Source organism: Chlorocebus sabaeus, chromosome 20 (genome assembly GCF_047675955.1).
Source record: "Chlorocebus sabaeus isolate Y175 chromosome 20, mChlSab1.0.hap1, whole genome shotgun sequence".
Taxonomy (NCBI): domain Eukaryota; kingdom Metazoa; phylum Chordata; class Mammalia; order Primates; family Cercopithecidae; genus Chlorocebus; species Chlorocebus sabaeus.
The window spans coordinates 120991307-121011426 of NC_132923.1; the positions used below are offsets into that span (position 1 = coordinate 120991307).

Sequence of the window (20120 nt, forward strand, 5' to 3'; positions counted from 1 at the left end):
CAGAGAGCAGGCAGACTCTATGCCCTCTGGCCCCTTTCCATGAGAGAGTCAGTCCTGAAGCATCTACCCCAGTGCTAACTAGAAGTTTGCGGAGAGGTGATGGGGAAGGCCTAGGGGCTGGGAGCAGTGTCAGGAAGACCTTGGGGTTGTGGAAGGAACTGGTCCTGGATTCGGACTTCCAACCCAGACTGGCATGACATGCCATGAGAAGGTATTATTCTCCCATTTTATAGATGTGGAAACTGAGATCCAAAGAGGTCAGTGACTGGCCTGGAGGTCAGTCAGATACAGAGTTGGTAGCAGAGCCCTGATGAAAGTCAGGTTGGAGTGTCCTCTGCTGGCAAAGTGTAGCAGCCAAGTAGAGGGTGTGGAGGGCAGGTGTTCACACCATCTCTCCTCAATGCGGGGTGGGCATTCACACCTCTGTCCTCGTCCGGGGCAGGCGTTCACACTCTGTCCTCTGTGCAGGGTGGGCGTTTATACCCCGTCCTCTGTGCAGGGTGCATATTCACACCTTTTTCTCCACGCGTGGGTGGCATTCACCGCCCATCCTCCTCCATGCAGGGTGGACAGTCGCACCTTCTGTTCCCTGTGCAGTGCAGGCATTCACACCTCCTGTCCTCTGTGCAGGGCAGGCGTTCACACCTGTTCTCTGTGCAGGGCAGGCATTGAGACCCTCAGTGAGCACTTCTTTTCAAGGCTGTTGGCAGTGCTGAGATCCTCCACGTTACCTGCCTCCTCCCCACACAGGAGATGGGGCGATGCAGGCTTGCCACTCAGCTGTTCCTAAACCCCTGCGTCCTGCTGCTGGGTGGAGTGGTGGGGCAGGCTGCCGGTGCCGGATCTTGAGGTGGGTCTCTGACAGCTGTCCTGTCCTCGGCAGGCCTGGGGCAGGTGCTGGAGTTTATGTACACGGCCAAGCTGAGCCTGAGCCCTGAGAACGTGGATGATGTGCTGGCCGTGGCCACCTTCCTCCAAATGCAGGACATCATCACGGCCTGCCATGCCCTCAAGTCACTTGCCGAGCCAGCTACCAGCCCTGGGGGAAATGCGGAGGCCTTGGCCACAGAAGGTAGGTTATTGGCAGCTGCTCCCAAGCAGATGGCCAGAGACCTTGGCTTTTGACGTGGGCTCTGCGTCTGACTTTCTGGGTCTCAGTTTCCTCATCTGGCCCTGACTCGGTTTTGGGTGCTGGCGAGGGTTTGCCTCAGGTCTGAGGGTGGCCTCTCTGCCTGCCTTTCCCCTACAGAGCACCTGGGAGCCGTGCCTGGTTCAGTGCCTTTGCACATGGGCAGGGTTTGCTCCTAAACCCTCCTGTGGGTCTATTCTCCTGAGCCCCTCCTTCCACTCCCCTTAGCTGCTAAGATAAAGACCTCGGATGCCCACTCTGGGCCAGGTGCCTTGCTGTAGACTTCCAGAGGCCATGTTCCTCCCTTTCCTAGTGCTGACCTCTGATCAGCTCCATTAGTGCACACATGAGGTCTGCATGTCCCACACAAGCAGGAACCATCACTGTTGTATTCCCACTGCCCAGCCATCAGCTGGCATGGAGTGGGTGCCCTGTGAATAATTTGGTGAATGAACAAATCAGCAAACCACTACTTAGAGGTACCCTAGGGAGGACGAGGAAGACCTAGCAAGTTCTGGGCCACCTCACACCTCCAAATGGCGGGCACTTGATGGGAAACGGCAGGTCTGCCCTGTACCATCTCCAGGAGGGGACAAGAGAGCTAAAGAGGAGAAGGCGGCCACCAGCACGCTGAGCAGGCTGGAGCAGGCGGGATGCAGTGCACCCACAGGCCCCAGCAGGGACCTCAAGGAGGAGCGTGGCGGTCAGGCCCAGAGCGCAGCCAGCGGTGAGTCAGATGCTGAGGACCCAGCTGGCTGCCCTGTCACCTCCCAGCGGCCTGGGCACAGGGTAGTGAGGGCTGCCTTGGGGCAGGTGGCACGGGCATCTGCACCTCTTGAGCTTGTGTTACCCAGAATGACCTATTGTATGTCCCAGGGGGTCTGTTTCAGCCAGAGCAGACACAACAGCCTCAGCTAGGGGTGTGCTGGGGCCTCCCCTCCTGGGCCATACACAGCCACCACCAGCTTGCTAGTCCAGGAGAGGTGTCCGACCCCTGGGGAGAGGGTAGCAATCCAGTCTCCGGTGCTTCCCCCACCCAGGTGCAGAGCAGACAGAGAAAGCCGATGCGCCCCGGGAGCCGCCGCCTGTGGAGCTCAAGCCAGACCCCACTAGTGGCATGGCTGCCGCAGAAGCTGAGGCTGCTTTGTCCGAGAGCTCGGAGCAAGGTAGCCCCGCCCAGCCAGGACCAGGCCCTCCCTGGTGCATCCTCCCAGGGCCCTGCCTCCACTGCCCACTGGGGCCTCCCTCTCTCCTCCTGCCTCTAGCCAGTCCCACTTGGAGTCACCATGCACTTCAGCTTTGGGACACCTTGGTCTTCGCATGTTCTTGAGTCTCGAGGTCGTTCCTTGGCTGACCATGCTAGCCGTATGTCTGTGAGCACAGGCACGTCCTTCAAAGGCCTGGAGCTTCTGCTCCTTCCCAGCTTTGAGCACCGTACAGGGGTGCCTTCCCCCCCACAGCAACCCTCCAGTGCCTGCTGGCCGACAGCACCACCCCAGCTGGCTGAGCCGCCTACCTGCATCCGCCAGGCAGCAAATACCCAGTTCACAGGCCACCGGGGGGCGTTCCTTGGCCAGTGCTGGGGCCATTTACTGTCCCTTCCATATGTTGCTGGTGCCCCTGACAGGCGCTCAGGCAGAGAGGGCTGCGTGTGGGGTCCAGACCCAGGCCTGGCTGCGAGGCCCCCGCGCCCTCTGAGGCACCTCCGTGCTTGCCCTTCTCTCTGCAGAAATGGAGGTGGAGCCCGCCCGGAAAGGGGAAGAGGAGCAAGAGGAGCAAGAGGAGCAAGAGGAGGAGGGCGCAGGGCCAGCTGAGGTCAAGGAGGAGGGTCCCCAGCTGGAGAACGGAGAGGCCCCCGAGGAGAACGAGAACGAGGAGTCAGCGGGCACAGACTCGGGGCAGGAGCTCGGCGCCGAGGCCCGGGGCCTGCGCTCAGGCACCTACGGTGATCGCACGGAGTCCAAGGCCTACGGCTCCGTCATCCACAAGTGCGAGGTGCGGGAGAGTGTGGCCAGCCCTCCCCGCCAGCCTCCCTCCCCTCCGGCCTCCCACCAGCTGCCCCTCACACCCCGTTTCCCTGCTGCACCCGCAGGACTGTGGGAAGGAGTTCACGCACACGGGGAACTTCAAGCGGCACATCCGCATCCACACGGGGGAGAAGCCCTTCTCGTGCCGTGAGTGCAGCAAGGCCTTTTCCGACCCGGCGGCCTGCAAGGCCCATGAGAAGACGCACAGGTACTGCCCCAGGCCGGCCTCCTGACCAGGCCCCTGCCAGGCCCGGCCTTTCACGCCCCAGCGAGCCCTGCCTCCTGTCGCCTTCTGGCCCTGCAGCCCTCTGAAGCCCTACGGCTGCGAGGAGTGCGGGAAGAGCTACCGCCTCATCAGCCTGCTCAACCTGCACAAGAAGCGGCACTCGGGCGAGGCGCGCTACCGCTGCGAGGACTGCGGCAAGCTCTTCACCACCTCGGGCAACCTCAAGCGCCACCAGCTGGTGCACAGCGGCGAGAAGCCCTACCAGTGCGACTACTGCGGCCGCTCCTTCTCCGACCCCACTTCCAAGATGCGCCACCTGGAGACCCACGACACGGACAAGGAGCACAAGTGCCCACACTGCGACAAGAAGTTCAACCAGGTGTGTGGACCTCTCCCGGAACCAGCGCCTGGGAGCCCCGGTGGTCGCAGCCGCATGCATGCCACGTGGTGGGTTGGTGGTGGGGAGCACAGTCCCGCCTCCAGGAGCTCATCAGCCTGTTCACCCAGGAAACAGGCCCAGCGAGAGCCACTCCCGCGGGGGAGCTCCTGGCTGCTCTGCGGAGGGCAGGTCGAGTCAGGGCGGGGTTTGGTTCTGAAAAAATGGGGTGGGGAGGCTTACCTCTCACTGCTGGGACCGGGGACCTCTCCTAACCCAGGAGAGATGGAGCTCTCCACGGACCCTGGCAAGCCTGAGAGTCGATTGCTCCTTTGTGGGAGGGGCAGGTGAGGGGGCCCGGGGCCGAGCTCTGTGGGGTGGCCCCCCTGACCCCTCCCTGGGCACAGGTAGGGAACCTGAAGGCCCACCTGAAGATCCACATCGCTGACGGGCCCCTCAAGTGCCGAGAGTGTGGGAAGCAGTTCACCACCTCAGGTAGGGCCAGGGCTGCCCTGGCTGCCCTCACACCCCTGCTCCTCGGCCACCGGTGGTGCCCCACGCCAGGTTCGCCCTCGGTCTCGCCACAGGGAACCTGAAGCGGCACCTTCGGATCCACAGCGGGGAGAAGCCCTACGTGTGTATCCACTGCCAGCGACAGTTTGCAGACCCTGGCGCTCTGCAGCGGCACGTCCGCATTCACACAGGTGGGTGGTGAGCAGCCATGCCCAGGGCTGGGAGGTCACGGGGAGGAGCAGGCACCAACACCTTCTGCCCGGTCCCCAGGTGAGAAGCCATGCCAGTGTGTGATGTGCGGTAAGGCCTTCACCCAGGCCAGCTCCCTCATCGCCCACGTACGCCAGCACACCGGGGAGAAGCCCTACGTCTGCGAGCGCTGCGGCAAGAGGTCCTGCCCCCTCCCCCACACCCGTTGCCCAGGCACCCCACAGTGAGGGGCTCAGAAGACAAACTGGGGGCTTGGCTGGGGACTTGGGCTGACTGCTGCCCACGCCCCAGGCTCTGGTCCCAGGGGTCCTTTTCAGTCTAGAGGGTGAGGCAGGAGGCCCAGGTTGGGGCAGTTCCATGCGAGTCCCTCCCTGTGGCTCCACAGATTTGTCCAGTCCAGCCAGTTGGCCAATCATATTCGCCACCACGACAACATCCGTCCACACAAGTGCAGCGTGTGCAGCAAGGCCTTCGTGAACGTGGGGGACCTGTCCAAGCACATCATCATCCACACTGGTGAGCTGTGGCCCCCGCCATGCCTGTTCCTTCCCAGCCCCTGCTGCCAGGTGGGGAGCAGGGAGAAGGAAGGGACCCCCAGACCCCAGCCTTGGGTGCTAGCTCTTGTTGCAGGTGGCCTTGAAGGCAGTTCTGTTCAAACGAGGACCCCATTTTCCTAGAGGTTCCAGAGGTGCCAGTGTCACTAGAGGTACCTGTGCAGCTCTGGTGGACGCCCCAGAGCACCTCCTGCTGTAAAAGACAGGCTAGCTGAGCAAATGAGTTATTGAGGGCCTCCCACCCCACCCCTGTGGCCCCTTCCCCAAACGCCAGAGAGAACCTTGCTCCCCCAGGAGAGAAGCCTTACCTGTGTGATAAGTGTGGGCGTGGCTTCAACCGGGTAGACAACCTGCGCTCCCACGTGAAGACGGTGCACCAGGGCAAGGCAGGCATCAAGATCCTGGAGCCCGAGGAGGGCAGTGAAGTCAGTGTGGTCACTGTGGATGACATGGTCACGCTGGCCACTGAGGCACTGGCAGCGACAGCCGTCACTCAGCTCACAGGTGCGGGCTGTGGGCAGCAGAGGGAAGTCACAGGCAGCTTGCTGCCAGGGTGGCGATGATGGGGCAGTGCCCGTGCCTTCACCTTAGGCCCTGCGACTCTGCCCGCAGTGGTGCCGGTGGGAGCTGCAGTGACAGCCGATGAGACGGAAGTCCTGAAGGCCGAGATCAGCAAAGCTGTGAAGCAAGTGCAGGAGGAAGGTGAGGGGGGCCACCCGGGTGTGAATGTGGGCAGAACCCGGGGTTCTTCCCACTCTGACTGCTGCCCCACCTCCACAGACCCCAACACTCACATCCTCTACGCCTGTGACTCCTGTGGGGACAAGTTTCTGGATGCCAACAGCCTGGCTCAGCACGTGCGAATCCACACAGCCCAGGCACTGGTCATGTTCCAGACAGACGCGGACTTCTACCAGCAGTATGGGCCAGGTGGCACGTGGCCTGCTGGGCAGGTGCTGCAGGCTGGGGAGCTGGTCTTCCGCCCTCGGGATGGGGCCGAGGGCCAGCCCGCACTGGCAGAGACCTCCCCTACAGCTCCTGAATGTCCGCCGCCTGCCGAGTGAGCTGGCGGCCCTTCTCCTGACTGTTTATTTAAGGATGGATGGCACCCTGGAACTGGGAAGGGTGGCCTCTTCCCTAGAGAGAATAAATTGGATTATTTTCTAATGCTGCCTATAGGTCCCTGTGGGGTGGGTGGGGAGCTGGCAGCTAGAACTGATGCCACAGAAAGGCTGTACCACCCAGGGACCAGCCTTCCTGGGAAAGTCAGCCCGTCCCTCTTGCTGAATGCGACTAGAGCCAGAGCCAGGCTGGCTGCTTTGCCCCAAGTTGAGGAGTGGGCAGTGCACTCGGGCTGGAGAGACCTCGGCACCACGTGCCCCATGCCCTCATCCCATCTTGTTTGGAGACTTCTCACCTGCTCATCTTTACAGCCTGGCCTCCCCTCGCCCCACAGCTATGACCCTGCTCCCCTTCTGCCCAGGTTAGGGAGAGGTTGGGAAGTTGGGGAAGGGACCAGTAGGGGTGGCCACCAACTGCTTACCAGGGCACAGGCAACCCAGAGCAAGCCTGGCTTACAGGCCACTGCTGCCAGGCTTGGCTCAGGAGTCCTTCCAGCCAGAGTGGCCAGGTAGGCCAAGGAGAGTGCCAGGCCCAGGCCACTGCCCTGGCTCTGATGGGCCTAGGGGAGCAGATGGATGCTACACTTGCTTCAGGGTTACCTGGCCTGAGGACTAAGGGCAAGCCAGTGCCATCATCTTTTGGGAAGGTTCAAAAGATGGCATCTCTGCCACCAGGCTGGGGGCCCACAGGGACAGGAAGGAGCAGCCAGGGGCTTTGATGGGGAGGTAGGGAGCTGGTGGAGCAGCTTTCTCACTCCTGTCAGCAAGGAGTCAGGAGGTACCATCTCGACTCCCTTCCTACAGTTGGCCCTGGCACCTCTGGTCCACCGTTCAGAGGGGGATACCATCTTCTCAACACCAGGACAGGCCCATTTGTAGGAGCCCATTGGTATTGCAAGTGAGACCACCAACTTTGTAGTCCCCATGTCCCTGCCCCAACTCCACAGCTTGTAGAGGATCCAGTTGCAAGGGAAGCCTGTCCCCAACTCCCATCTTCCTGTCTAGAGGCAGATACAGGATCATGAGTCCCAAGGGGCCCCAGCAGGCCACTGCCTCTGCAGGAGCCAGCCTGTTTCACACTGGGAGAAGGGAAGAGGAGGCAAGAGACAAGAAACCAAAGCTTGCTAAGATGTTTCTGAGACGGCATGGGGTGTGGTTATATCCTGTATCAAAATTGGAAGTGCCTTCCACATTACCTAAGAACCAGTTAGGACCTGTGAGAAATGGTTCAGTGTCCGTGACAAAAATCTCCTTTGTACAAGATAACATTATCCTTGGGGAGGAGTGACTAGGAGGCAGAAGGGAGATAGTTCCCATGTACAGACTTGGCATGGGGAGCAAAAGCGGGATGAGGGCTGACTGTTCCCATAAGCCAAGGACCCATGGTTCGTCCTCCCACCCAAGTGACAATCACATTCACACTTGGTGTGTTTTATATTTTTTAATAAAGTTTGTAATCCAATGGACACACAAAACAAAACTGCGCTGAGAAAAACAGTTTCATAAATTAATAAGTGTTAGGAAGTTGGGGAAGAGGTCAAGGTAACAGGAAGAGGGGTTAGCCAGTCTTTTTGTACAGGTGCCATGTGACACTTCCACATCGCGGGAGCAGGACCCGTGCTGTACCGAAGCGCACTTATACAAATGAGTGGGCAATACAAAGTCTGAATATGAAAATAAGATTTCCTCTGAAAACACATTTTTGGCACAGATTAAAAAAAATGTATGTCGGGGGATTTGATTTTTTAAGTCAGTATTATATATATTTATATATATTATATATTTATATATACACACATCCCAAGTTCTGCATATCCCACCAAGAGAAAACCTTTCTGTTTGCTCTTCAACTGTAAACTGTACATCCCGGTGAATCAAAGCCGGTGGCAGCAGGAGAATTAAGGTGACGCATCCGAATGAGCAAGGGAGATGGGGCGGACAAAAAACCCAATGAAATGTTCCTTGACCCCAAGGTCTCAGCAGAAGTTTGAAGTCCCTCCTGCGTTAGAAGTCCACGATGTGTGTCTACACACACCGAGACATCCAGAGTGTCACAGCCTGTCTTCACTGGGCAAAAGTCCAAGTCACTAATTTAGTGCAAAGGCAGTTCTGTTTTCTTGTTTCTTAAAAACAAAAAAAAAATTTTTTCATTCCACTGCCCTGTTCCTTTTCTCCAAAAAGAGGAGAGAGAAACCCAGCCCCAGGGTGTCTGCGAGTCCATCGGTTGGTGATGTATCCTTGGGCTAAAGCATCATGTAAACATACAAGGTAGCAGCACCACTCCCAGAGGAAGTCTGTCCGACTGAGCCGGGCGGCAGGACAGCGAGAGGCTGGCCGTCTGGCAGTGGAGTCTGTCCCCTTCGGCAGCTTCTTCCTCTGCTTGGCTGGGTTGTCCTTTGTTTTTACTGCAGAGCCCTGGGAAGATTCACTGAGGTGATAACCACTCAGTGGCTCACACGGAGGCAATGACAATCATGAGGTGGGGAGAGATGTTGGAGATGCTGGCAAGGAGGTCAGGGGCCAGGCGGGACAGGTGACTCTCAGAGAACTCACAAGGCGGGAAGATCTGCAGCACGTAGGCAGGCTGGAGACAGGATAGAGAGCAAAGTGGGACCCTCTCTTGACCCCCACAACTCCATTTCCACTGGGGGGCCTTGAAGAGGCCCAATGCTAAGAGCCAGGCCAAGTCAGTCCCCAACCAGCAAATGTCCCAGGACTATGTCCACTGGAAGACCTAGCAGGTGTCAGAAAACTATACACAGGAACCCCCTGGGGCCCTCTTCCCTATCTTTAAACTCATGGAAAACCTGTGTTCTCAGTGGTTCCCTGGGTTCTCTTCAGGATGGGTGATGGCGCCCCGCCCCATGTGCTCTATTGACTTCTGTCCAAAATGCCCCTTTACCCACCTCTGGGAAGCTCTGCAGCCAGATCTAGTGGGTACCAGAAGAGTCAGTCCACCTACCAACCCTGACCAGCCCCACCTGTGGGTGTATATGTGAAGGAAGGACACAGGACAACCAACCTGATTGGAGCCAGGGTTGGGAACGTTGATGATCCCTGCCGCCTGCTTAGCCTGCAGGTAAGTGATGAAGGCAGCCTTGAGGGACTCGGTCTGGCTCACAACATCCTCTTGGTCGCGGCCACAGGGCAGAGCCAGCAGCAGACAGTAATCTGTCTCCACCTGAGGCAGAGGCCAGCCGCCAGTGAGCAGGGGCCTCTTAGTCAAACAGCAGCCCACATCCAACCCACGGTATCAGGTCCACAAAAACCCCCACCTCTGAGGTGACTTTAAAGTCTACCCTGATATTTGAATGAAAGAAAAAAAAAAAAAAAAGCTTTTTCAACCTGAGAAAGCTGATTTAAAAAATAATTTTTAAAAACTGTAAAGCCTTGTTTCTGGGTCTAGAGGTACTTTACACCCCCCGCCCCAAGTAGAAGCATAGTGGACCCTTCATTGCTCACTTCAGTAATACCAGCCGGGCACAGTGGCTCAGGCCTGTAATCCCAGCACTTTGGGAGGCCGAGGCAGTCAGATCACTTGAGGTCAGGAGTTCAAGACTGGCCTGGCCAACATGGTGAATCCCCATCTCTACTAAAAATACAAAAATTAGCTGAGCATGGTGGCGCCGTGGTGGTGCATGCCTATAATCCCACCTACTCAGGAGGCTGAGGCACAAGAATGGCTTCAACCCGGGAGGCAGAGGCTACAGTGAACAGAGATTATGCTGCTGCACTCCAGCTTGGGAGACAGAGTGAGACTCTGTTCCAACAACAACGAAGTTAACGCTTCCATGACAGATCAGGGAGATGGGCTGGCAGGGACTACCTGCGTCTTCCCTCCCTGTAGGTGGGGCAGTTGCTCACCTGGGCCTGAGAGTCTTACCGTCATCCTTCGGGCAACCCCTTCCAGCTGCGATGCCTCCAGTCGCATCCTCTGGGCGATCCTTAGTGGGGGCCCTCCTTCAGAAAGGGGCAGGGACCGATGGGCCAGGACATTGTTGCCAGAGACGAAGTGGAGCTGCACAGCAGCTGTGTCATTCTTCAGGGCCAGCAGGCCCTGCCACACGATGGGGTACTTCTGCTCACAGGGAAACAAACAGAAGTAAGCTCATGGCCGGAGGGCTGAACCACGCTGGACACAGCCAGAGGCTGTAGCTTGCGGGTCTGTTAACTAGGGAATCTTAGTACATTTGACATGGCATAAAATCTAGGGGCCAGGAAGGGCAGCCCCTGCTCATGCTTACCTTCAGAAGCTGAACCATATCCACAGGTCTCTGTGAAGTCAGGTGTGGAGAGGAATCTTGTTTGGGGGTTGGCTGGAATTCAGTGTGTGGCAGAACCAGTCCTGGTGGGGTGCTGGGGCCAGAGGTTGTTGGGACAAACAACGGCTGTTTTGGGGCAGTCTGAGTGGGAAGAGGGACTGGAAGGTCAGGCTTCATGGAGACAGACACAGGGGAGGGGAAGGAAGTCGGGCCTGTTTCCACTTGTGCCCTCTGAACCTGGGTATGAGGCTCAGGCGGCCTGTTTGCAGGTCCAGCTGGGAGGCGAGGCTGCTCTAATCCCGTCTGAGTCCCCTTTGCCTCCTGGGACACTTGAGGCATCTTGCCGCTTGGTGGCTGGCCGGGCTGGCTGAGTTGGGAGGGCGGGCAGGGTGGTGCTGTCTGGGCAGGCTGTGTGGACTGCACAGGCTGGGCTGGCTGTGTGGACTGCACAGGCTGAGGGGGCTGCAGGGGCTCACCTTCAGGAGGAGGGCCCTGGGGTTGGGAAGGAAGGCAAAGGGACAGAGTCAGTCTGTTGTGCACAAGACACTGGGCCCAACAAATGACTCAAAGGGCCATAGCGAAAAGGTAAGATATGGCATCTCCCATTAAGTCAGGCCCACAGAAGGAGCCTGAATCAACGGAGCTGCTCTCAGGGTTCCAGGTAAGGAGAGATCCCTGATTACCTGCCTCCCACTGACACCACCCAGCAAGAGCTCCCTCCCCACATGCAGAGCTCCCCATGATATAATCTAATTCTTTCATCTCAGGACTAAGAAAGCTCTTTAAACTCATGAAAAGATCAACATCTTTAGGAACTAGCTGACCAGTTCACTTGTACTCAACCACTATCTTTACCAAAAGGCGGATTTCTTTTTCTTTAAGTAGGGACAGGGTCTCACCATGTTGGCCAAGCTGGTCTTAAACTCCTGACCTCAAGTGATCTGCCACCCTTGGCCTCCCGAAGTGTTGGGATTACAGGCGTGAGCCACTACGCCCGGCTGGTGTTTTTTGTTTTGTTTTGTTTTTGAGACTGTGTCTCACTCTGTCATTGGAGCGTAGTGGCACAATCTTGGTTCAATGCAACCTCTGCCCCCAGGGCTCAAGCGATTTTCCCACCTCAGCCTCCCAAGTAGCTGAAACCACAGGTGTGTGCCACCACACCTGGCTAATTTTTACATATATATATGTATTTTTGTAGAGATGGGGTTTTGCCATGTTGCCCAGGCTGGTCTCGAACTCCTGGGCTTAAGCAGTCATCCTGTCGGGGCCTCCCACAGTGCTGGGATTACAGGCATAAGTCACCACACCTGGCCCCTGATTTCCTTAACACATCTTTGCTTAAAAGCCTGCTGAGCCCCACAAGCACATGCCCAAAAGACAGTGGGGAGATACCTGGCTGGCTCACCTGAGCAGCTGTCTTGGTCCGGGAAGGCAGGCCAACAGAGGAAGCAGCAGGAAACTGAGTGTGTGTGAGCTGGGCTGGGGGGTGGTAGGTGCGGATGTCGCCGTACCGGTACTCTTGAAACAGCTCCCCGCTGGAGTGCACAATCTGCACCCCATGGGTCACCACCACAGGAGGGGTCAGAGGCAGCCCCTGGAGTTGGTTACTGGGGGTAACTGTGAGGATACGGGCCTCACTGTGAGGGGCAGGGGCAGGAGCAGGGAGGGGGACAGGGACAGGGACGGGGGCAGGGGCGGGGGTGGCTTTGGCATCTGGTGTCTTGGCAGCTTCCTTCCCTGGCTGCTGAGGGGCCTTGCTGGCTGGTGGCACCTTCACGACCCCATCCGCGGCCCTGGGCTGCTCGCTGACTGCTGTCACATGTGGATGCACCATGATCCTCACATCCCGCGGCACGGTATAGGGGTGCAGTCGGTACTCAGACTGCATGACTAGTACCTCTGACTGCACAGGGGCTGTGGCTCGAGCGACGGGAAGGTGATAATGCACTTCCTCCTCGGGAGGGTGCTGGGAGGCCAGCGCAGGCACGCCAGCTGGGGCTGGCTGCGGGGTGCTGGCACGCTGTGGGGCCCTGACCTCTATTTGCTGGGGCTGCAGCGGAGCCCGAGGAGAGTGAAGCGCTTCTGGCCGGATGCTGTAGGTGATACTGGGCAGCGTGGGAGTGTTCATTCTCACCTCGCCCTGCGAGAGGTGGCTCAGGGACACAGTCTGGGTGATGCTGTGGGGTGGCATGATGACAGACTGCTCTGGGTGGATGCTGGAGATGAACTGGGGCACTGGAATGCCTGCAGCCAGCATGACTGTGGCATTGGTGGAGAGCGCCGTGGAGGCAGTGCTGCTAGGGTGGCTTGCCCTTGGGAATGAGGACGGCCCGGGTCCACTGGGTCGAGGAGAATGAGCGTCTAGCTTTGCAGCTGCCAAATGGGAGACAGTTCGATCTGCTGGGATGCTGGGCCCCGAGGGGACATGGTTTACTTCTGTAGGCAGTTTGCTGGGCAGAGCAGGAGGGTGGTGGGGCGTGAGCGTGGACCCCAGGTTGGCCGGCTGAAGGACCTTGGTCTCAATTTTAAGGGTGACGGGGTCAGCAAGCTTTTTGTTTGTGGTGACAATGCTTGGGGTGAGGACCAGCTGGTTGTGAACCAGCACAGGGGGCGTGTTGATCCCCTGGGTGAGAACCTTCACCGTGCCTCCCTGGGTGACAGGCGTGGACACTGAGAGGTGAATAGGCTCGGGCTTCTCCAATGATGGCCTATCAGCCTTCACAGACGAAATCACAGGAGAGGCGTTATATGTCTGGGCGGTCAGTACCAACGTGGAATGGGTGGCCACGTTTGCATAGCCTGCAGGAGCTTGAGGACCTTTGGATGGAGGCTGCGATGCTGTGACAGAATCCGGTTTGACCTGGGACTTGGACACCGACTGCTGAAATTCAATGTCCATTGCACTGGCCGGGGGGATCTGGCTGATCTTGGCACTGATCCGCTGTGGGCCTTCAGTCTTCTGCCCTGAATAACTCAGGAGCACAACCCCTTCGGAAGTGTTCACACGCAGTCCCGCCCCTGAGCCTGCGTCTGCTGGACGATCGTCGATCACAGGCATGGACCCTGGGTGAAACCGACTGTTTTCATTAGCACTCGCTCTCTGTTTGCACTTTGCTGACGGCGCAATCACTGCCCCTGCCATTGTCACCGTGCCTGTTGTGGCCGTCATGCCACCAGATGCAGCAGTAACCGCACCCGCTGTGACGGTCACTGCACTTGCTGTGGCATTCACTGCACTCGCGGCATTAACCGTGCCTGGGGCGGCATTCACTGTGCCCACCGTGGCGTTCACTGGAGTGGTGAGAACATTCACTGGCCCCGTAAGAACATTCACAGGCCCCTTCAGGACGTTCACGGGTCCAGCAGGGGTGCTCACCAAACTTTTCAGTGTGGTCACAGAGCCCTTCACGGGACCTTTCAGGGCATTCACTGGGACCAGGGAGACATTCACCAGGCCAGTGAGCGCACTCACCAGGCCAGTGAGGGTTTGAGGAGCTGGTTTTGCCAAGGTTATCTTCTGTGAATTTTCCAAGTCAATGCTGACAGGCATCCGGCTAATAACAGAGGTAATTTTGGGAGCAATGACTGGAGCCACCTTTTCCTTGTCAGCAGCTACCGGCACCTCCGAGGCTTGTGTCTCAGAGTTGTTTGTCACTGGAGCTGTTGTTTTTTCTTCTAAAGGCTTTTTAGATTCAACTGGAGGGGGCGGGGCCTCATGTAGGCAAGGGGCAGCACTGACAGGCTCTGCAATGGCCGTAGTGACACTTGTGGAAGTGACACCTGTTGCAGACACATACTTGGGGTCCATGAGAATCTTCCTCAGGGTGCTGGAGCTGGTGTCAACGTCAGAGGCCTTTGTGTCTGGGGGAAGAGCTGGAGATGGAGTAGACTGAGCCCGTGACTCCTCCTGCCTTGTGATCCACTCTGTCACCTTAGTAGGGGGGCTCTGATGTGGGATCCCCCCAGAGGAGACAGGAGATGAAAGCTTTGCTGCAGTTACAGAAGGCAGTGTGGGTATGGGGATGCTTGGATCGCTGGGTGGGGTCACAGGGTCACTCTCAATGATGGAATGCACCCTGAACCTGGCTTGAGGTTCCTCATCCACCGGCACTGGCTGGGGGGGCTGGGGAAGGTCTGGGGGCACAGATGCTTTGGTTGGAGTCCTTTCCTCAACACTGATTTCTTGGGACGAATTCTCTGTGGAGGGAGTCTTGCTTGGGTCAGAAGTACATGACCGAGGAGGAGTGGAATGGGGTTTCTCACTCTGCTTTTCTTCCGGTGGGGCTTCGGGGTGCTGTAGTGTTGTCCCCTCATTTGCAGCAGGACTCTCGCCTTGAGCTTGGTCAGATTCAGGGACATGGCTCTCTACAGGCACCACCACTTTCTTGTTTGTGTTCCGTTTGCGGCGTGATCGGGTTGTCTTCTGGCGCCCTTTGTCTTTCCGAACAAGAGTGACTTCCACTTCTTTACACCCTTTGGCTTCTGGCGCGGAGTGTGAGGTTTCACTGCTATTTCCTCTGGCTTCCTTGGTATCTGTTGGGCCTGCGGAGGGGTCAGGAGCATTGACTGGCGGCCTCGAAGATTCTGTAGCAGCCTCAGTTTCCAGGATGCCAGATACAGCCTCATCCGTCTCCATTCCTTCCTCAGAAGGCTGCAGCGCCTGTGCACCTGCGTGGGGCTGCAGATCTGTCTGGGATTCTCCAGGAAAAGGTGGAGGTGCTGGGAAGTTTTCTGGCTCCCCAGAAATGTCATTGATGATGGAGCCAATGGCCGCAGCCAGCTCTGTTTCACTTGCTTGGTGTGCAGGCTTGTCCCTGTCTTCTGGGGCAAGGCCCTCTGGTGCATCTGCCTTATAGGCAGCAGAGGCAGAGGCCTCAGCAAGCTTTGCGATGTGTTCCACGGCCTGCTCCAGCTCCATCTGCTTGGCTAACTGGGTGGCTTCTGGGGACGGTCCAGAGGCAGACGCGTCTTCTTTCTCTGATTCCTTGTCTGGATCAACTGGATCACTTTTCAATTGGGACGATAAACCATCCTCCTTTTGGGGACTCTCACTTTTCTCAGGGGAGACTGCCACCACCCCGGGTTCCCTCTCCCCTGCCTGTGCTGCAGCCCCCCTGGGACTGACAGCAGCATCCACATTTTTCAGACTTGCAGATTTGTCCACTGCTAATCTGGAGTTTCGCGATCTTCCTCTCTTTGATTTGGAGTTTTTTTCAGGGGCCGGTTTTTTCTCTACAACTTCAACAGGGGCGGCTTCAGGGGGATTTTTGTCTGTGCCAGCATCTTTTCTGTCACATTTCTGTTCCCTCCCTGCCTCTTCCTCAGCAGCCTTGGGTTCCGTGGGGCTCTCTTTCACACTTATTTGGGGGCCCACCTCAGTGGTGGCCTCAGGACGTGCAGCATCCACCTTCGGTTCATTTCTTCCCTTTTTCCCTTGGGGGCCACCACCGGCTGCAGTTTTCTGGGACCGTGGGGACCGCCATCCCTCAGGTGGCTTGAGTGTTTCTGCAGGTTCCTTGGTCTCGTTCTCCTCCTCTTCATCGGCTCGCCGGCGTGTCTTTGGAGGCCTTCCCCTCCGAGGGGTCGTGGGAACCGCCGCGGCCTCCTGAAGCTCTCGCTCCAATCTCTTTCTGGTCACTCTTGGTTGCTCAATGGGCTCTTTGACAGGAGAGCGGTTTTCATGGTCACCCATGGTTGCATAGACGCTCCTTACATTACGGCGCCTTGTTCGGCTAAGAGGCAAACTTGGTTCGGGATGTTCAAGGTCTGCAGCAGAGTTTTTAGAAGCAGTCCTTGTAATCTTCTCTGCCTCCATCTTCAATTCCAAAAGCTTCTGTGCTTCTCCCCGAGGAGAACTGGACCGCTTGAGTTTTTCCCGGTCTATCCTCTCACTCTTCCTTGTGACGGGCTTCTCCACGATACTCACTGCAGGTGCCTGAACAGGGGTCTTTGAACGCTTGCTTTTGTTTGGCTTTTTATCCTTTGTAGCAACTGGAGGATCAACCTCTAAATCTTCAGAAGCTGGGGGCTGAGCCTCAGGAACAACTTCAGTTTTCTGGTTTGCATCAGGCTCAGCATCTGCAGTGGTGTCTGGCTTTTCGGCCTTTGGCTCACTGGCCTCCTCAGACTTCTGAGCTGGTTTTGAAAGTGGCTGGGTACTGTCAGGCTCTGGATCTACATTGCTCTCTGCCTGGGAAAACGAGGCCCCGGGAGTTGGAGGCTTGGCATCCAGATAAGGCAGCTGGTCACCTGATGAACCTTCCTCAACACCTGCAGGAATCACAGCAGCTTCTTTATTGGGGTCTGCTCCTGGGGGCAGGTCCACTTGTTCCGGCTGTTCCACAGGGGCAGGAGCAGGTTCAGACACAGGCTTTGCTTCTTCTGAGACGGTGGCTGGCTCCACAGTCTTATCTTCTGTTACCAAAGGCGCCTCTACCATTTTGTCACCAGCGGTCTTCTCTAGTGCTGATGGGGCTGACTCTAGAGTTGCAACTGTGACACTTGGAGGCCCAACGGAAGGTGGAGTTTTTAGTTCTGCATCTTTACTCTCAGGAGCAGATTCTGGGGTCTTGGGATGATTCTCTATATCTTCCTGTTTCTCAACCTCTTTGGGTTTCTGGTCTTTTTCTTTTTCTTTCTGTTGCATTCGTGTGAGCTCCATAAATCTGCTATGGAACAGAACTACTGGTTCTTGAATGGAATCAGTTGTGCTGTTTGCTCCCTCAGATGTCTGCTTACCATAGATCCTACCAGAAATGAAGTCAGAGTCTTCCTCTTTTCTCTCTAGATGCTGCAATCGCTTGGAATCTTGTTCAAAGATTGAGCTGTGTAAAAAACGAGAAGCAAACAATTCCTGCCTCTCTTGCTCTTCTTCTTTATGGTCCTCTTTCTTATCATCCATTTTCCCTTCTGAATCAGTCCTAATTTTCTTCTTTTTCATGTACCAGGATGGAATAGGTCTTGGAGCAGAGTCAACCTTTTCTTTATCTTTGTTGTTTCGAAAATTTGCAAATCGGGAGTCCCAATCAAGAAAAGACCAATTTTCTTCACGAGATGAAGAGAGGGATTTAGCTCTTTCAAGCAAAGCTTTAGTGTCTGGTGTGATTGTCTTATCCAATGCAAAAGAGTAAAATTTGTTCCTTTCTAAAGAACTAGAGAGTCTTTCATCTCGCTCACGTAGCTTGTCTTCTCTGTCCCTCAATAAAAAAGACAATCGAGAACTTTCATATAATGCAGAGGCTCTGGGTGAGTGGGATTTGTGTTCACCATCTTCATCAGAATCAGAAGGCACCTCACCAGGTTCCAGATCTCGTACAGACCTTTTTCGAAGGCTATCTCTCTTAATTATGCTGTTTGGGAAACTCACATCAAATCTGCTGGCATCTTGTTTCATTTGAGAGTCCCAACGATTTAGTTCATCTTCAGAATTCAAGACAGATAGTTTTATTTTGGCCATATCTGCCATCTGTTCTCTCCTGCTAGAATCATAAGGATTAAATTTTAAAGACTCTTCCCTGACTGTTATGTTAGAATAGGGGAGGACTTTTTCATCTACTTTAGGAGACCCCTTTACTGACATTAGCCTAGGGGAGCCTATGGGATCCTCGTCTTCATGGAAGGAACCATGTCGGATACTGGGAGAACCACCAGTCCTTTCAGAATCTTCGCTGATTTGGCGTGAACTTCTGTAATTCCGTTCTCTCTTGGTGCAGATATCAAAATCAACATGATCCATCCTTTTCTTTTTGCTGGGAGGAGAGTCATCGGTGACATCTTGAGGGGGTTTGCCTACCTCATGAACGAGGCTACGTCTTTCATATTCATCTACATCTTTTTTAGGACTGCCAAACTTCTCAGACTTGGCTATTTCCATTTCCATCTGCTGTTTCCTACGACTCTGCTCCATTTGTTTTCGGTAACTCTGTGTGTGATCGATGTCAATGCCAATTTTTTCTTCAGTATTTACTGAATGTGATTTCTCTTGGCCTGATTTACGTTCAGGTGTTTCATCACGAAGACTGCAGTAGTTTTTCCTAACATCTTCTCTCTCTGGTCCTTGATCATCTAATACCTGTAGCTGTTTGAGCTGTGGTTTTGAGGGAATGGGTTTTTTTGATTGGATTTCTTGATTTTCCACAGATTCACCTGTTGGTTCTCCCAGTCTTGCTTGTAGGTCTGAGCTGGGCCTTGAGCCAGACCCAACAGAAATACTGGCAAGCTCCTGACAGTCTTTGGGGCTGGCAACAGTATTAAGTCTGTCCAGTTTGACTTTTTTAGATTCTCTTTTAAGAATTTCTTTCCTCACAGGCTTTCTTTCGGCCTCTCCTTCCCTCAGCAGAATGACCTCTCTAGAGGATACGTCAGGCTGCTTTTTTGAAAGCATGCGAGCATCCTCCATCTCGGGACTGCTTTTCTTGACCTCTGGTTTTTGCTTTTCTGCTTTTAAATTGGAATCTGCAAAGCGCCTTTTCCTTGCTTCCAGCTTCTCCAGATCCACAGCACTTACCCCGTCTGCAGCCTGCTCAGGCTTGAGGTGCTTCCTGGCTTTAAGCCTGCCCTCTTTCTCCACCACTTCAACATGGCTTGAAAGCCCCTTTTCCTTTGGTACTTTCATTCTAACAGATTCCAGTTTAGACAAGTCAGACTTTGCAGGCTCCGTCTGAGAGACCTGAAGTTTCTGGTCCAGGGCTGAAGATTTAATAGTGTCATTATCAAGCTTGGCTTTCAACTTTTCCACAGGAGTGTGGTCAATGACCTTTCCCTCTTTCTCTTTCACTCGAGTCAAAACCACGCAAGGCATGAGTTCTAGGCGGTTTTTTGCTATTCCTTCTTTGTCAGCTTTCTCTCTGCTCAGTTTATTAGAACTCCTTGGCTTTTCAGGGCTTTGTTCTCGCTCATTTTCTTGGTCGGTTTCTGAAGACTGAGAACTAGGGGAGTGAACCTTTCCTTTGCGTTTTTGCTTGTCAGTTTTGTCCTTTTCCACTTTTTCCTTCCGTATTAAGCGTCTCTCTCTCTCCACTCTCTCGGGATCAAAAGTTCGTTCTTTATCTGTCTTTTCATTTTTTGTATAGCGCTCCAAACGAGATTTGTCAAGTTTCTCATATCTTGGAGGGGAAAGTGAGCTACAGCTTCCACTCCGGTCTGAGGATCGGCTGTAAAGCCTCCTCTCAGAATCACTCGGCAACCTCTCTGCCTGAGAGGGAGACGCTCCAGGACTCTGTGGACGTCGCAAGTGAACTGGACTTTGACTTCGTTCAATTGGCCTCCTCTCATGGTCTCTGTCCCGGTCGGACTCAAATCTTTCACGTTCTCTTTCTCGTTCCCTTTGCCTGTAACTATATTCCCTAATATCTTGTTCATAAGGATCATTCCTGTAATCCCTGTATTCCCGAGGATCATCGTAGTATCGTGATTCATAGTAGTCTCCTTGGTAAGTTTCCCATTCTGAATAAAACTCTCTCCCTCGAGCTGGATAGTCCCGCCTGGAATCCTCAGGGTAAGTGCCTGGAGTTCGAACACTCTCATAATATGTACGATCTTGGTTATAGTCGTAGGATGCCCTTCGTTCCTCTCTGCCAAAAAATAACAAAGATATTAGTTCTTTTGTTTCCTCATCACTTATGCATGAAATCATACACATGAAATCAGAAATTCCCACTTCTAAAAAATCTTTGACATTATTTAATCATTTGTGAAACGATT

At 55.2% G+C, this 20120-nt stretch overlaps 2 protein-coding genes across 9 annotated transcripts in view; one reads left to right on the top strand and one right to left on the bottom strand.

The window, feature by feature from the left end:
* The window catches only part of ZBTB17 (zinc finger and BTB domain containing 17), a 34776-nt gene extending 28574 nt beyond the window's left edge, over positions 1-6202 (top strand). For 3 of the 6 annotated variants that reach the window (XM_007980405.3, XM_073007814.1, XM_007980406.3), the window contains 13 exons: positions 884-1072; positions 1716-1856; positions 2170-2295; positions 2859-3124; positions 3222-3364; positions 3461-3761; positions 4166-4253; positions 4346-4462; positions 4542-4662; positions 4867-4997; positions 5330-5539; positions 5627-5737; positions 5816-6202. In XM_007980405.3, the coding sequence (XP_007978596.1) occupies positions 884-1072; positions 1716-1856; positions 2170-2295; positions 2859-3124; positions 3222-3364; positions 3461-3761; positions 4166-4253; positions 4346-4462; positions 4542-4662; positions 4867-4997; positions 5330-5539; positions 5627-5737; positions 5816-6099 (2228 nt within the window). In that variant the 3' untranslated portion in view covers positions 6100-6202. Of the gene's footprint in view, positions 1-883; positions 1073-1693; positions 1857-2169; positions 2296-2858; positions 3125-3221; positions 3365-3460; positions 3762-4165; positions 4254-4345; positions 4463-4541; positions 4663-4866; positions 4998-5329; positions 5540-5626; positions 5738-5815 lie in introns of all 6 variants that reach the window. The other 3 variants (XM_007980408.3, XM_007980409.3, XM_007980410.3) reach the window with 3 other exon arrangements.
* Positions 6203-7582: 1380 nt separating this feature from the next.
* The window catches only part of SPEN (spen family transcriptional repressor), a 98842-nt gene continuing 86304 nt past the window's right edge, over positions 7583-20120 (bottom strand). For all 3 annotated transcript variants that reach the window (XM_007980411.3, XM_007980415.3, XM_007980414.3), the window contains 5 exons: positions 11824-19990; positions 10401-10910; positions 10040-10234; positions 9179-9337; positions 7583-8740 (listed from right to left, as the gene is read on the bottom strand). In XM_007980411.3, the coding sequence (XP_007978602.3) occupies positions 8609-8740; positions 9179-9337; positions 10040-10234; positions 10401-10910; positions 11824-19990 (9163 nt within the window). In that variant the 3' untranslated portion in view covers positions 7583-8608. The remainder of the gene's footprint in view (positions 8741-9178; positions 9338-10039; positions 10235-10400; positions 10911-11823; positions 19991-20120) is intronic.